We start from the raw sequence: 14,663 nt of genomic DNA on the forward strand, positions 1-14,663 counted from the left end.
TCAAGTTTTCTTGAAATTCTTCTGATACGGTTGGGTCTTCTTCAAGTTCAACCTGCCTCGTTAATCGAAGGCTAAGTGTTCGTGGTTGTTTTGTTAACACTCTCACATCACGGTCTTCCGAAAACCCTACTTTCTCTCTCTCTCTCTCTTCCTCCGAAGCTGCTCGGAAGGATCGAGCAGTTTCAAATTCGATTCGGGATGAATTTCAGTGAGCTCTATTTGACGCTTTGATTCTCACAATCATGTGGTTCTCCTTCTTGAGATCCAGAGATCGTTTTTCATTGGATCAGCTCAGGTTTGCATTCAGAATTGGGTGAATTGTTTGTTCTCGATTCTCATCAGTGGCACATAATTAAAAAAAAGATGAAAATAAATCTGCATTTTCTCTTTAACAGAATCAATGATTGAATTACGTCCCTATTTCTGTGCCTGAAAGCTGAAGACCTTACCTATATATAGCCTGTAAATTTTGTTTGTGGTTGAATTGAAGTGAAAAGTTTCAGCTTGGAAACTATCTGTTCTTCCTAACTTACTAGACTATTTTCCTTGTTGATTTGGATTATAATACTTGCAAGGTAGAATTTGTTTGATTTAGTGCTTAACACTAGAGAGAGAGAGAGAGAGAGAGAGAGAGAGAGAGAGAGAGAGAGAGAGAGGGACTCGGAAGAAAAAGCTATACCATTTTCAAACAAAAAATATATGGGATGCTTTGGCTATGGTAACTTGATACTTTATTTACTGCTTTTATTTTCAATGATCAGAATGCATGAAGCTGTGTGTTCCATAGGCATCTTTTAGAACCGTAATTTTCTTTGTTCCCAGAAATTCCTTGTACTGTCAAATACTGCTAACCACAAGACAGAGAGTAGTCCTCTCTCTTAGTTGGCAGTTATCTCTCTATTATTTAGCAGTATTTCTTAATCTTAGTTGTCAGCCTTTTATTGGGGGACAGAGGAAAATAGTCCTGCTCTCAGGTGTTGATTTCTTGGAGGTTGACCCGAAATTCATTTCGTAGATATATACTTGATGATAATATAGCAAATAATTGCGTAAACTTTACTGATTATTTATTTTGTTTATTCATTTAAGTATTTTCCTGCTGCCTTATTGTGCTTAGGTACTTATCTGATCAACTGACAAAAGTTCAAATAGTTAACGAGGTTAATAAGGTAATAATAACTCCAACTTAGCTTAGAACTTTCTTTGACTTGATTTTCATGGTTTCCCCAATTTTCTCAATTGTGTTATGTGTGGAAGGATTTTGTTATTGAGGCACTGAGATCAATTGCGGAGCTGATTACATATGGCGACCAACATGACGCAAGCTTTTTTGAGTGAGATTCCCTTGTGCTTATGCTCCTTGGCATAATTGTTTGAATGCTGGCAATTTACATATCCTGGCTTGTGGCAGATTCTTCATGGAAAAGCAAGTTGTGGGAGAGTTTGTACGTATTCTAAAACTTAGCAGGACTGTTAGTGTTCCGCTTCAGTTGCTACAAACCGTGAGCATTATGATTCAGAACCTTAAAAGTGAACATGCTATATGTAAGTTGATTGTCAAATGCCCTTCTCGGCTAGATTTAACATTGTTGATGGGCTTGCTAATCTTCTTTGTTGTAATTTTTGCAGACTATATGTTTAGTAATGAACATATGAACTACCTTATTACTTATTCATTTGACTTTCGCAACGAAGAGCTATTGTCATACTACATATCCTTTTTAAGGTTCGTTTTAATGTATCCTTCTGGTGAATGGTGATTGATGATTACATTTCCTAAAATCTGTCTTCTGAGGTTGTATTAATTTTTTGACTTTGCTAACTAGTTCTTTTGTTAAATGTCATCTGGTCATTGAAGAGCAATAAGCGGAAAGTTGAACAAGAATACAATTTCTCTGCTTGTGAAGACTTGCAATGTAAGTTTTCTGCTCTCTACTCTTCTTTTTCTCATGATGGTTCAGATTATCAGCTCAAGAGAGGCTTGTAACTATTGGTTAGTTACCCTCATGTTTACAGCTTTACAATGGTAAAGGAAAGGAGACTAAGTTTTGGTTTGATTTTCTAGCTGAACTGTCTTGGCTATAAAGGGTGGATAAGTAATATGGGATTTATTGTACCTTGGGCTAATTTTTTATTGAAATTTATGGTATCAAAAAAAGAAAAGAAAGGAGAAAAAATTATTGTATAAATAAATACAATGAAACACTGTTTGATTTTCTGCAATTGAGGCTTGTAAAGAACCAATTCAACCCAAAAGCTTAAGCTGGTGGGTGAGGCTACATTAATGATTTTATATATCTTAAACACACCCTCTCACACGAGAGCCCATTAGGCATAAAGGGTGGATAATGCACAGGTCCACCTACCTGTGCTAAGAAATTTCACAAGAGAAAGTGGGGGGCGGTGAGGATCGAACCCGGGACACGAGGCTCTGATACCATGTAAAGAACTAATTCAACCCAAAAGCTTAAGCTGGTGGATGAGGCTACATTAATGATTATATATATCTCTAACAAGGCTAATGTTTCCGGTGGATGGCTTTGAGCCAGAAGCCTGTTGGACAATTGTTAGTCCTATAAGCTATAACAGTTCAGGGTGTGCATGAAAATGTTCTCAGAAGCATTTTTTTTTCCTTATTTTTAGTCAGGGGAACAAAAAGGATTAAAATTAGTGTTTGGTAAAATCAGTTTATTTTTTTGTTCCAGAGAATAAACTGATTGCTTGGGAACACAAATTGGCAGAAATAAGAAACAACTCTTTTTATTTTTATTTTTTTTGCTTTTTTGTTCCATGGCACACTATTTATTAAATACAGACATTGTAGAATGTGTTATTAGCATTAAATGCATACAATTTATTAAATACAGACTCTCTCTCTTTGGGTATAAAAATAAATTGTTTTATCAAACAAATTTTTTTGCCAGAAACTCTTTTTAAGTACAGAAATAAAAAAATTATTTCTTTCCAGAAGCAGTGCAGGAGAACTAAATTGCTGTCATGTACTCCTTCAATCTCATTAGAGATATAATAAAAGCATTATGTGCCTTTCCCAATAGTTTAAGCATTTGGGAGAGTTTGTTTGTGGCATGTTATCAAAGCTTCTATGAACAAGTAGTCTAGAGTTAGATCCTTAGATCCTTGCCGCCCCCTTTCTTCTAATATTAAAGTTTCAGCATAAGGTTACAAGGTAAAATGAGCCTCTGCATATTCTACGCTTCAAAACACAAAAAAGGTTATTGCATATAGGGCTATGTTAGAGATATAATAAAACCATTATGTGCCTTTCCCTAGTAGTTTAGTCATTTGGGAGATTATTAATTTTATTGATATACTCATAATTGACCATCTGTTTTTACCCATCTTCGAAATATAGTTATTAATTATTATTATTTTTTTTGAAATAATGTTTTGGCTGGGAAGGAGATATCAGATAACTCTGCCTTTGTTTCTGTCTTTTTTAATTTCGAGATGTTCCAAAGTTCTGACTGTACTTTCCTATACATTTAGGATGAAGTAGTTTCATTTCCACTGTATGTTGAGGCGATACGCTTTGCCTTTCACGAGGAGAACATGATTCGCACTGCTGTTCGTGCTGTGACCCTAAATGTTTATCATGGTGAGATTTTTCTGTTTATTGTGGGGCCTTTTTCTATTCTCTTTTCTTTCTTTCCTGAACTCAGTTATGTTATGAAGCGGACAACTTCTAATTTTCTAATAATTGTCTGTTCAATTTTCAGTTGGTGATGACTGTGTTAATAGATACATTGCCAGTGCACCTCACACAGATTACTTCTCAAACCTGGTTTCCTTTTTTAGGAAGCAGTGTATGGATTTAAATAGACTGGTCTCTGAGACACTGAAGTAAGACATCATAATTTCTTTTCTCTTTGGCATGTTAGCTTCATTTCCTTATTTCCTGAGAGAAATTATGGTTACTGAGACAGAAATCCAGGCCCAGATTCCACCTCTACAATTATTGCTGCTGTAGATGAAATTGAGGATAACCTGTATTACTTTAGTGATGTTATCTCTGCTGGAATTCCTGATGTTGGGAGGCTAATAACAGACAGCATGCTGATGCTTCTGATTTTTCCAATACTTCTTCCATCCCTAAGGATAGTGGCTGTTAATGTATGAAACTTCACTTTTTGGCTTTCTCTGTTCACTTTGATCAACTTTTGCATCTGTTCAAGGATCTTTGAAAGATTTTTCTTGGACAGGTTTTGATTTATATTATACAGCTTGTTCATATTGATTAATATTTAGTAGCATGTCAATCCAGGATATGCAAAGTGGTGTTGTTACTTCTCTCTACTTACTTTGTTGCATCTTGAGGATTGTCAAAATCAAAGATTTGGCAAATACAATAGTGGCTGCACTTTCTTATCCTGTAGAAGCCTTTACAAAATGTTCCGGGGTTAAAGTCAATGGCCATATAACTGATCATGGTTTTACATCTGAAGGCCAAGAACCAGATAATGATAATCATGCCAAGTGCAATTCAGCATGCTTGATGGTCAATGTGCCAGACTCTTCTAGTTCTGCAGGTTTTCATCCAGAAAGTGTTATCCTACTAAATAATTGTAGCAGTTCAAATTTGGCTTTAAGGTCAAGCCACTTTTTTCACTTACAAATTTAAATTTTATTTTCTGTTAATATTCTTATGTTAGATTGAGAACAGTTCTCTTTGTATTTCTGCTTGTCTTTGGAACCGAAGAGTTTAAAATTTTCATGCCAGCTCAAACTATCCTGACTGTACTTTTTACTCAGTTATTCAAGTGAAAAATATGTAATTTCTATTCTATTAAATGAAAAAGTAATATTCTAATTCTTGGATTTTTGCATACATAATTCTGATGATGTTTTTGACTATTTGGAGATGAAAATGTTCCAATAAAATAATTTTTCATGATAACTTGATTGTTTTGCATTGAGCTTTAATTTAAGGAGGTTTCTACTGTACCGTTATGTTTTTGGATGGTATCAGTACCCCAAAGTAAATATTGGCCAATATTAGTCACATGTCCCACTTCGTTACAAACTTTACTGGATATTAGCCACTAAATGTTAAGGTACCTGTACCCTTTTAATATTAAGGGTCTCCAAGGAATCTCCTTAACTTATATATGTATTTGTTTATTTTTTTTGTCTTATAATGATACAATGGTACTTCTTTAATTTGTGATTTAAAACTTTGTTTCTAGGACATGTCCTTTGTTTTTATTTATTTATTTATTTTTGGTCATGACTGTTTTGATTGATGTAGGGAGGTTTTGCTTGCATACGTAACTAAAGGAGATGATGTACAAGTTTTGGGTTCTTTGAGTGTGCTTGCCACTCTGCTGCAAACTAAAGGTTGTGCCAGTGAATATCTGTTTGCTTTACCATTTCACTCATTTCTGTTTTCTTAATATATCTTGTTCTTTAGAACTTGATGAATCAATGCTAGATGGGCTTGGAATTCTTCCACAACGCAAGCAGCACAAAAAACTCTTATTGGTATGTTGCATATTCCATTTTGATCTTTTTCAATATATAAGCATTTGACTGTTAACTTTTGTCTCCCTTTGTCAATATGGTAAATCAGGTAGGATTTCTGGTATTGATATCCAGAGTTCTATAACAGATTCTCTTACAAATTTATATTGTTATTGCTGTGTATGCTATCCTTTATTCTCTGTTTTTAAATTTGCTGGCCATGTTAAATGTGGCATTTTATGCCAAATACGCTGGAAAGTTGAGTATTAGAGCTTGGGAAGTCACACACACTTTTATTTCTTTTCTCTAGGAGTTTATCCTGATTAGTATTTTCGTTAGTGTCATTTGCTTTGTGAATGCTGTTGAAGTTACTTCCAAGTGCCACTATTACTGTAATCTGTAAATAAAGTAAAAAATAAATAAATAGATGTCAACAATTTCTCTTGGTAGTCTTGATGGCACAGATTATCATCCCTACCATTCTTGGATGTGATATTCTATAAATGAAATTGAGGGTGCTGGAAAAGGCTCCATTCAAGGCTTTGTGTGGGAAGAAAGTTTTCTCTATGCTAGAACAAAGAAAAGGGGAATATTTGTTGATGGACAGGTATGGCTAATTAGGAATAATCTATCCACTGGTATTTAGAATTTTCGGAATTAAGTTTTGACAAAGGGACTTCTTGTAAATATTGAAAAAATATATGTAATTATTTGTTTCCTTTATTAGCCAAATTTATTTAGGATTAAGAAAGATTATGTTTTTAGGCCTATTAGTTTTTCTATAAATATTGTAAATGTATATGTTTCTATGAGTGTGAATAATATATCTATATTTCCCCTTTCAAGTTGGCATAGGAGCTTCTATCTGGGAGCCTTTGCTTCCGCTAAACCCTAAGCTTGCCTCTAGTTCAGGCGTCTGCCTTCAGTCACTGCCTCATGTGCGGGTTTGTTCTTCGCTTTTAGTGCATTTTTTAGTAACTATTCTTCAAATACATCTGCCCTAAAACCTATTCCGGTCTCCCCCACAGCAACCAACCTTCGTCAGCCACTATTAGCCGCCACTGAAAGATTTTCCGGCTACCGTTCTAGCAGACACCTACCTCAACAGAATCAAAAGGAACCAATCTATCCAATGCCGCAAGACCCATCTCGAACAGAGAGCCCATGCTCCCTCACGCACCCAGACTTCCTGCCACCCGCCACCTTCTGTCGAAGCATGAGATGTTTTCCGGCTGCCTCTTGCCGTCGACCATGGTCACCTCCTCTTCAGATTGCCCTCTCTTTGGTCATCGAACATCATTTGAGTTGTTGGTTTGTGATCTCGAGCATCAAGATTTGATTTTTTGGCAAATATCTGACGTTTTTTCTTTCATATTTGAGTTGCTTGAACCTCCATTCCTTAGATTTGATCTTCCCATCACTGTTTGGAGTCAACGGGGATTTCGTTTGTAATTACCCACTCTCTTTGGTGTTGTTTTATGTGAACAATAGCTTCTTTTTGCCCATTTAGTATTATGTCGGACATTGAGAGCGTTACAAACACTCCACAGTCTACATTGTTTGCTACGCAGCCAATTGTTCCTTTCAATCCAATTGAACTCTGTGCTTTACATTTGAATTATCAACTCAATAGGAAGAATTATTTATAGTGGTCTCAGCTTGTTTGTACTATTCTCAAAGGACTACGTAAGGTTGCTCATCTTGAGGGCCCTGTTCATGCCAAAATACACCGCAAGTTTGCTGAATGGGATGATGAAGACTCCCTTATTATGACCTGGCTGTGGAACTCTATGACCCTTGAAGGGAGTCAGTATTGTATGTTCTTACCTATCGCCCTTGAGATTTGGGAGGTTCTTCGATCGACGTACTCCATGAAACAAGATGTTGCCATTGAATTGAAGAATAAGATATTTTATACCAAACAAGGCTCCCTCTTTGTAATAGAATACTATGGCATTATGAATGAGCTTTGGCCTAAGTTGGATCAATACCAGAGCTTGATGATGAAATGCACTGATGATGCCACTGCTGTGTCAACATCAATTAAAAGGGATCGGAATTTTGATTTTCTTGCAAGCCTCAACACTGAATATAACCCTATCTGAGTTCAGATTCTCAGTAAAGAAAAGTTACCCTCTCTCCGAAGTGTTTCACATTGTCAGTAGAGAAGAGAGTCGCAAAGCAGTTATGATGGATGTCAAGTTGCCAGATGGATCTGTTATGCTCTCATCTAAACACACTTCTTCAGACTCGTCTAATACTAATTCAAAGCCTTCTGATGAGTCTGTTATGATCTTGGTTAAGCCATCTCACCAGAGCTTCTCTTCCTCTTTTAGATCCAACAAAGGACGTTGGTGCACTTATTGTAAGAAGTCGGGTCACACAAAAGATGTTTGTTATCATCTCCATAGGAAACAACAGGTTCTGGAGAAGTTTGGTAAGTCAACCCCACGTGGCCAAGCTCATTTAACCTCATCGGATGTGGAAACTTCTTACGAAAATACATGTTTGATGAGTTTACTACTACTCGTCGTGATTAATTGGATCGGCTTTGGACTATCATTGACTTTCTTAGTAAGCCCCCTAACATTGGTTCTCTAGCTATGATTGGTAAGAACACAAGTACTTTTTATGGATTGTGGATTCTGGTGCTACTGATCATATGACTTGCTGCACTGACCTAATTCTTTCTTATCATCCTATTGTTGGTACTCATACTATAGCTGTAGCTGATGGCTCTCACACATCAGTTGCGGGTTCTTGTAACATTCGAATTCAACCCTCCTTGCATTTAAAAAATACTCTTCATGCTCCCCAACTCTCTACCAATCTTCTTTCCACACATAACTTTACTCAATATTTGAATTGTACTGTGATTTTCTTTCCTACTCACTGTGTTTCTTTAGGATCTCACTATGAGGAAGACGATTAGGGTTGCTAAGGAGCAGGGTGGGTTGGACTACCTTGTTCCAGAATTTGCTGTAGATGGTACTAAGGACCAGATATTGATGACTCGTTACCAGTCTACTTTAGAATCTCTAATTTGGCTTTATCATAAGTGTATGGGGCACCCTCTATTTAGTTTACTTAAGTTTATGTTTCCGTCTTTGTTTAAGTCCCAGTCTATTGAGTCTTTTTATTGTGATGTTTGTGAATTTTCAAAACACCATCGTGTACCTTTTTTTCTAGTGAAATAAAGAGTCGAATCTTTTGCTATTATTCATTTTGATGTTTGGGGCCTTGCTAAAGTTCCTAATGTCTCGTGCTAAGTTGTTTGTCTCTTTTATTGATGATTATACTCGGGTAACTTCAATATTTTTGATGAAAGACAAGGCAAAGGTACCTCAATTGTTCATCCAATTTTATCATATGGTTGAGACACAATTTGGAAAAGGCATTAAACGTTTGAGATCATTCAATTGTACAGAATATGTCAACCAACGGCTTTCTCAATTCATTAAAGAGAAAGGAATGGGTCATGAACTTACATTCGTGGACACTCCTCAACAGAATGGAGTTGCTGAGCGAAAGAATTGCCATTTACTTGAAGTCATCAAAGCATTACTTTTTCAAACATCCTTACCCAACGCTTATTGGGGAGAAGCCGTGCTAACTGCAGCCTATCTGATTAAGCGCTTACTCTCCCAAGTTCTTAACTATGTAAGTCCTACTCATTCCATGACCTCATTTTTTCCCTCTGTCCCAATTATGCAGAGTCTTCAGTATCAGGTTTTTGAGTGTACTGCCTTCGTCCATATTCATAAACAACATCGGAATAAATTAAATCTCTGAGCTCTTAAATGTATCTTCCTTAGTTATGCTCCGGGGTATAAATGTTATCATCCTCCAAATCGTAAGTTCTTTGTCTTAATGGGTGTCACTTTCCATGAATCTGAGTCATATTTCCCTCGTCCTCACTTTCAGGGGGAGAATAGTTTAGAAGCTTCGTCCATTTTATCCTGGGAGTCTGAGCCTCCCTTACCATTGCCCATACCTCCTAAGTCAGTGTCTACTTCCCCAGGCGCTTCATAATCTGGTAACAAGCCAGAAGAGTTAGTTGATAAAGTTGGCAGTTCATCTGATGCTTCAAGTGAGATGTCCCTTATCGATTGAACACGGAATGTTGGGACACCAAAACTACTATATCAAAGGAAGAAGCAACCCACACTGCCCCATCAACAACTGCAATTGTCTGAACCATTGGTCAGTACTAAATGCACTACTTCTTCTCTTTCCGAACCTGATATTATAAACACAGATGACTTACCTATTGCACTAAGGAAAGGGAAAAGGTCCTGTACCCAACACCTTATTTCTCACAATGTCTCTTCTCAGAACCTTTCTGTGCAGCATAGAAGTTTTATTTCAACGTTCGATTCTATTTCAATCCTAACATCCGTACATGAAGCATTAAAAGATGAAAATTTGGTTCAAGCCATGCAAGATGAGATGAGTGCCTTGGAGAAGAATAGAACGTGGGAAATTGTTGACAGTCCAAATGGGAAGAATGCAGTGGGATGCAGATGGGTCTATACTTTGAAATATATCTCCGATGGTACTCTTGAGAGGTATAAGACACAATTAGTAGTTAAGGGTTACACACATACTTATGACATTGATTATGAGGAAACATTTTCTCTGGTAGCCAAAATGAACATCGTGAGAGCTTTATTGTCTCTTGCTGCTCATTATAATTGAGTTTTAAATCAATTTGATGTGAAACATGTCTTCCTCAATGACGAGCTAGAAGAGGAAGTTTATATGGAGATCCCATCAGGATTTGACTCCACAAATGGAGAAAATAAAGTTTGCAGATTGAAGAAAGCTCTGTATGGCTTAAAGAAATCTTCATGAGTTTGGTTTGGGAGATTTACCAAGGTTATGGTATCATCGAGATACAAGTAGAGTCAAGGAGATCATACACTCTTCTTTAAACACTTCTAAGGATAAGTTGAGAAACGTGTTCTGCAAGAGAAATTGACAGGTGAATTTGATGTCAAATATCTTGGGAAACTGAGATATTTCCTTGGGATTGAGATTGCCCATTCACGAGTAGCTATCTTTATCTGTCAGAGAAAGTATATCCTTGACCTTCTTAAAGAAATGGGAAAGCTTGGGTGTAAACCTTCTATTACCCTAATTGAGCAAAATCACAAGCTAGGGAATGAAGAGGAGAGTCCTCCAGTTGACAAAAGGCTTGTGGGAAGATTGATATATCTTGCTCATATTAGACCTAATCTGGCTTATGCAGTTAGCATTGTCAGTCAATTCATGCATGACCCAAGAGAGAAACGTATGCATGCAGTAGACATAATTCTCTAGTATCTTAAGACCACTATAGGCAGAGGACTACTATTCTGGAGGGGGAAATCTATCCTTGGAAGTACATATTGAGTGATTATGCTGGGTCTATAACGGTCAACCTCAGGCTATGTTTCTATGTGGGAACTTGATAACATGGAGAAGTAAAAGTAGAATGTGGTTACTAGATCAAGTTTTGAGGCAGAGTTTCGAGGCATGGCGCAAGACATTTGTGAATTATTATGGCCAAAGATTATCCTAGATGATCTTAAAATAAGATGTGAAGGACCTATAAAGCTATTGTTTGATAATAAATCAGCCATCGATATAGCTCACAATCCCGTTAACCACGACAGAACTAAGCATATTGAGATCGACTGTCACTTCATCAAAGAAAAACTAGGTAGCGAACTAATTACTACACCTCGTCAACTAGTAGATGTCTTGACCAAGGGACTTCCTATAGATAGATTTTAAGAACTTACTAGCAAACTATGAGTGACAAACATCCATTTCTCAGCTTGAGGGTGAGTGTTGTAAATATTGAAAAAATATATGTAATTATTTGTTTCCTTTATTAGCCAAATTTGTTTAGGATTCAGACAAATTATGTTTAGGATTTGGGTTTACCCTTTTAGACCCATTAGTTTTTCTATAAATATTGTAACCTTGTACATGTTTCTATGAGTATGTATAATTTATCCATATTTTCCCCTTTCAAGTGGACTTTTGTTTTGAGGAATTAGATTTCTACAATTATTCATAGTTAGCCATTCTTGGATGTGAAAGGCTCCATTCAAGGCTTTGTTTGCAAGGGAAGAAAGTTGTCTTGATGCTAGAACAAAGAAAAGGGGAATATTTGTTGATGGACGGGAATGGCTAATTAGAAATAATTGTAGAAATCTATCCACTGGTATTTAGAATTTGTCTGAATTAAGTTTTGACAAGGGACTTTTGTTTGAGGAAATAAAGTTAAAATGTGCAAAAACCTGATGTACGGAATGTTTTGAATAATAATGATAGGAAGGTATTCTATTCTCTTTGCTTGCTGGAAGAAACATTGATAAATTTAGTGGGAACTTTGACAGGTTTACTTAAGGTTATTGCTGGATGGTTTATTAATTATTTTTCCCGTTGATCTTGAAATAGGGCTCATTTCAGTATGAGGGGTAAATAGCTCATAGTTATAATCTAGTGAAGAGAAATGGTACTTCTTTCCACTTTTGATGAATTTGCTCTATTGTTGATACATTATTTGATTCGCATTGCATATCTGTGCAGCAAGCTTTGGTTGGCGAGGCTTCAGGTGAAGAGCAACTTTTTTCTTCTGAAAGTAGCTTGATGAGGGATGACATCGGTTGCGAGTTTGATGTATATTTTGGAAAGATAAAGGTTTGCAGTTCCCTCTGCTTTTCAGTGTTTTTTTTTTTTTCACGTTATAATTTTCATTTTTGCCTTCGTGAAAACTAGCTTTGTTCTATGGCTCTCTGATTAGATTTAATATCTGATTGTTTCCAGTTTCCAATCTTGGTTTATTCTTAGTGGACCTAATTGAGGATATTTGCATGTCTGGTTTTCTGAGGCAGGCAACTAGCCATCTTAATAATGGTTAAATGCTGGAATTTTCTTATATTGTCCTTTCTGGTTTCAATTAATAATTCGAGCAATTGGTAAACTTTGTCTCTGTCATGGATGTGAGTTTAAGGGGAATTGTAATAAGCATGTTTTGCTTAACAGGCTCTCTGAGTCTGACCATCTATTTTGCCTAAAGTATATTAACACTTTTTTTGCTATTAATTTTGTCTTTTAGGACCATGATTAACTTAGTTATAACCTAGTGAAAATTGTAGATGGCTTGTTATGACCTTATTAATGGCTCTATTTACACTGAAGGAGCCCTTGCTTGCTTGTCCCTCAAGGATATCCCAACGTGTCATTAAAAATTGATCAGTATATTTCTGTGTACCATATGTTGAAAACCAGACTGACTGGTTGGACCGAGTTAACCGTGAACCAGTCCTCTAGACGGTTAGGTCAGACTTGGGAAACTGTCATGAACTGGTCACAAACTGGCCGAATTGGTTCACAATTTGGCTGGTTGAACTGCACCTAGGATTCAAACAGAGGAGCTTTTAGAGGTAGAACACGTTGCCTTGCGCTACCACTAAACCAGATGTGTTTTAGTTATATGCTCAACTTATGATATGTATAGCACTTTATTTTCAAATAATCTCAAAGTAAAAAGTTGTTACTTTAAAAAATATATCAAGACCTAAATTTTCTTTTAATATTCCAATTTCAAAATTAATTTTGAATTTTTTGTCAATGCAATTTCAACTTCCTTTTTTGTAAAAAAATAAATAAAATTGTCCCGGTGCTTTACTTGAGTATAAATCAAATTCTTATTAGTGAAAAAGGTTTATTATTATTATTTTTTAATTTTAAATTTTTGAAGAAAAACTAAAATATATATTTTTATATAAATCATATATGAAAAGTATATAGAAAATTGAATCTGAAATATATTGTATATTCAAGTGTGTAAGTCTGTACAAGGAAGCTCTCTATTTATAGAGACTAAAAGGACCTAATGGGATGACCTAATGGGCCAAGCCCACAATCTAGACTATTCTAGACTATTCTAATAATAATAAAATAATATTATTTCTAACACTCCCCCTCAAGCTGGTGCGTATATATCAAAAGCTCCCAGCTTGTTACAAATATGATCTATTCGGGGACCTCTAAGAGCTTTAGTGAATACATCCGCAAGTTGATCATTGGAATTGACAAATGCTGTCTCGATCTCCCTTGACTGGATCTTTTCTCTTACAAAATGACAGTCAATTTCTATATGCTTGGTCCTCTTATGAAAGACTGGGTTAGAGGATATATGCAAAACGGCTTGGTTGTCACAAATAAGCTTCATAGGCCTTTGTTCACAGAGATGGAGTTCCTTCAGCAATTGTCTCAGCCAGATGAGCTCACAGGTTGCATTTGCCATTGCCAGATATTCTGCCTCCGCACTAGATCTGGCGACCACAGTTTGCTTCTTACTCTTCCAAGAGATCAAATTTCCTCCGAAAAGAACACAATACCCTGAGGTGGATCGTCTATCTGAAGGAGAACCTGCCCAGTCAGCATCTGAATAACTAGATATCTCTGAACTCCCTTTATTTGTATATAATAAACCTCTTCCTGGCGCCTTTTTAATATATCGGAGAATTCTAATAACTGCATCCCAATGGGAGTCACAGGGAGAATCAAGAAATTGACTTGCAACACTCACTGCGAAGGAGATATCTGGCCTTGTCACAGTAAGATAATTCAATTTTCCAACTAGTCGGCGGTAGCGACTAGGATCTGGCAGTGGCTCCCCCTGTCCTGGTAATAACTTAACATTGGGGTCCATAGGTGTATCAATGGGTTTACAACCTAACATGCCAGTCTCATCTAGGATATCCAGTGCATACTTCCTCTGACAGATGGAAATGCCCCGCCTAGACTGTGCAACTTCGATCCCCAAGAAATATCGAAGTCTGCCAAGATCTTTGGTCTGAAATTGATTGAATAAATGCTCTTTCAACTGATCAATCCTGGTCTGATCACTGCCTGTAATGATAATGTCATCAACATAGACCAGGAGATAAACGCACTGGCCAGAAGAGCTATGCCGGTAAAAGACAGAATGATCGGCTTTGCTTCTGATTAAGCCAAAGGATTCAACAACTGAACTAAAGCGGCTAAACCAGGCCCGAGGAGATTGCTTCAGGCCATATAAAGATTTCCGAAGTTTACATATCATTCTAGAACTCTCCCCCTGAGCAACAAAACCTGGTGGTTGCTCCATATAAACTTCCTCCTGCAAGTCACCATGTAGAAAA

The 14,663-nt window shown here is 36.6% G+C and overlaps 1 protein-coding gene across 1 annotated transcript; it reads left to right on the forward strand.

Annotated features, from left to right (window-relative positions):
- On the forward strand, positions 1 to 12,392 carry LOC133306630 (protein TRANSPARENT TESTA 9-like). Its single transcript, XM_061506949.1, has 14 exons — positions 1 to 295; positions 1,118 to 1,169; positions 1,258 to 1,334; positions 1,412 to 1,545; positions 1,630 to 1,726; positions 1,859 to 1,916; positions 3,508 to 3,616; positions 3,738 to 3,861; positions 3,945 to 4,131; positions 4,283 to 4,608; positions 5,267 to 5,355; positions 5,429 to 5,499; positions 12,061 to 12,178; positions 12,298 to 12,392. Exons 1-14 carry the CDS (start codon positions 243 to 245, stop codon positions 12,390 to 12,392), a joined length of 1,590 nt encoding a protein of 529 aa, XP_061362933.1. The 5' UTR covers positions 1 to 242.
- The last annotated feature ends 2,271 nt before the right edge of the window (positions 12,393 to 14,663 follow it).

Source organism: Gastrolobium bilobum, unplaced genomic scaffold (assembly GCF_033153095.1).
Source record: "Gastrolobium bilobum isolate Gb01-03AN ecotype WA unplaced genomic scaffold, APGP_CSIRO_Gbil_v1 utg2059, whole genome shotgun sequence".
NCBI classification, from domain to species: domain Eukaryota; kingdom Viridiplantae; phylum Streptophyta; class Magnoliopsida; order Fabales; family Fabaceae; genus Gastrolobium; species Gastrolobium bilobum.

Bases quoted from the DNA above. Each gene is read 5' to 3' on its own strand.
- LOC133306630 (XM_061506949.1), top strand. From the start codon at position 243: ATGTGGTTCTCCTTCTTGAGATCCAGAGATCGTTTTTCATTGGATCAG. The intron at 5,500-12,060 runs GTATGTTGCATA...ATATCTGTGCAG, and splicing joins AGCACAAAAAACTCTTATTG to CAAGCTTTGGTTGGCGAGGC. The intron at 12,179-12,297 runs GTTCCCTCTGCT...GATTGTTTCCAG, and splicing joins TGGAAAGATAAAGGTTTGCA to TTTCCAATCTTGGTTTATTC.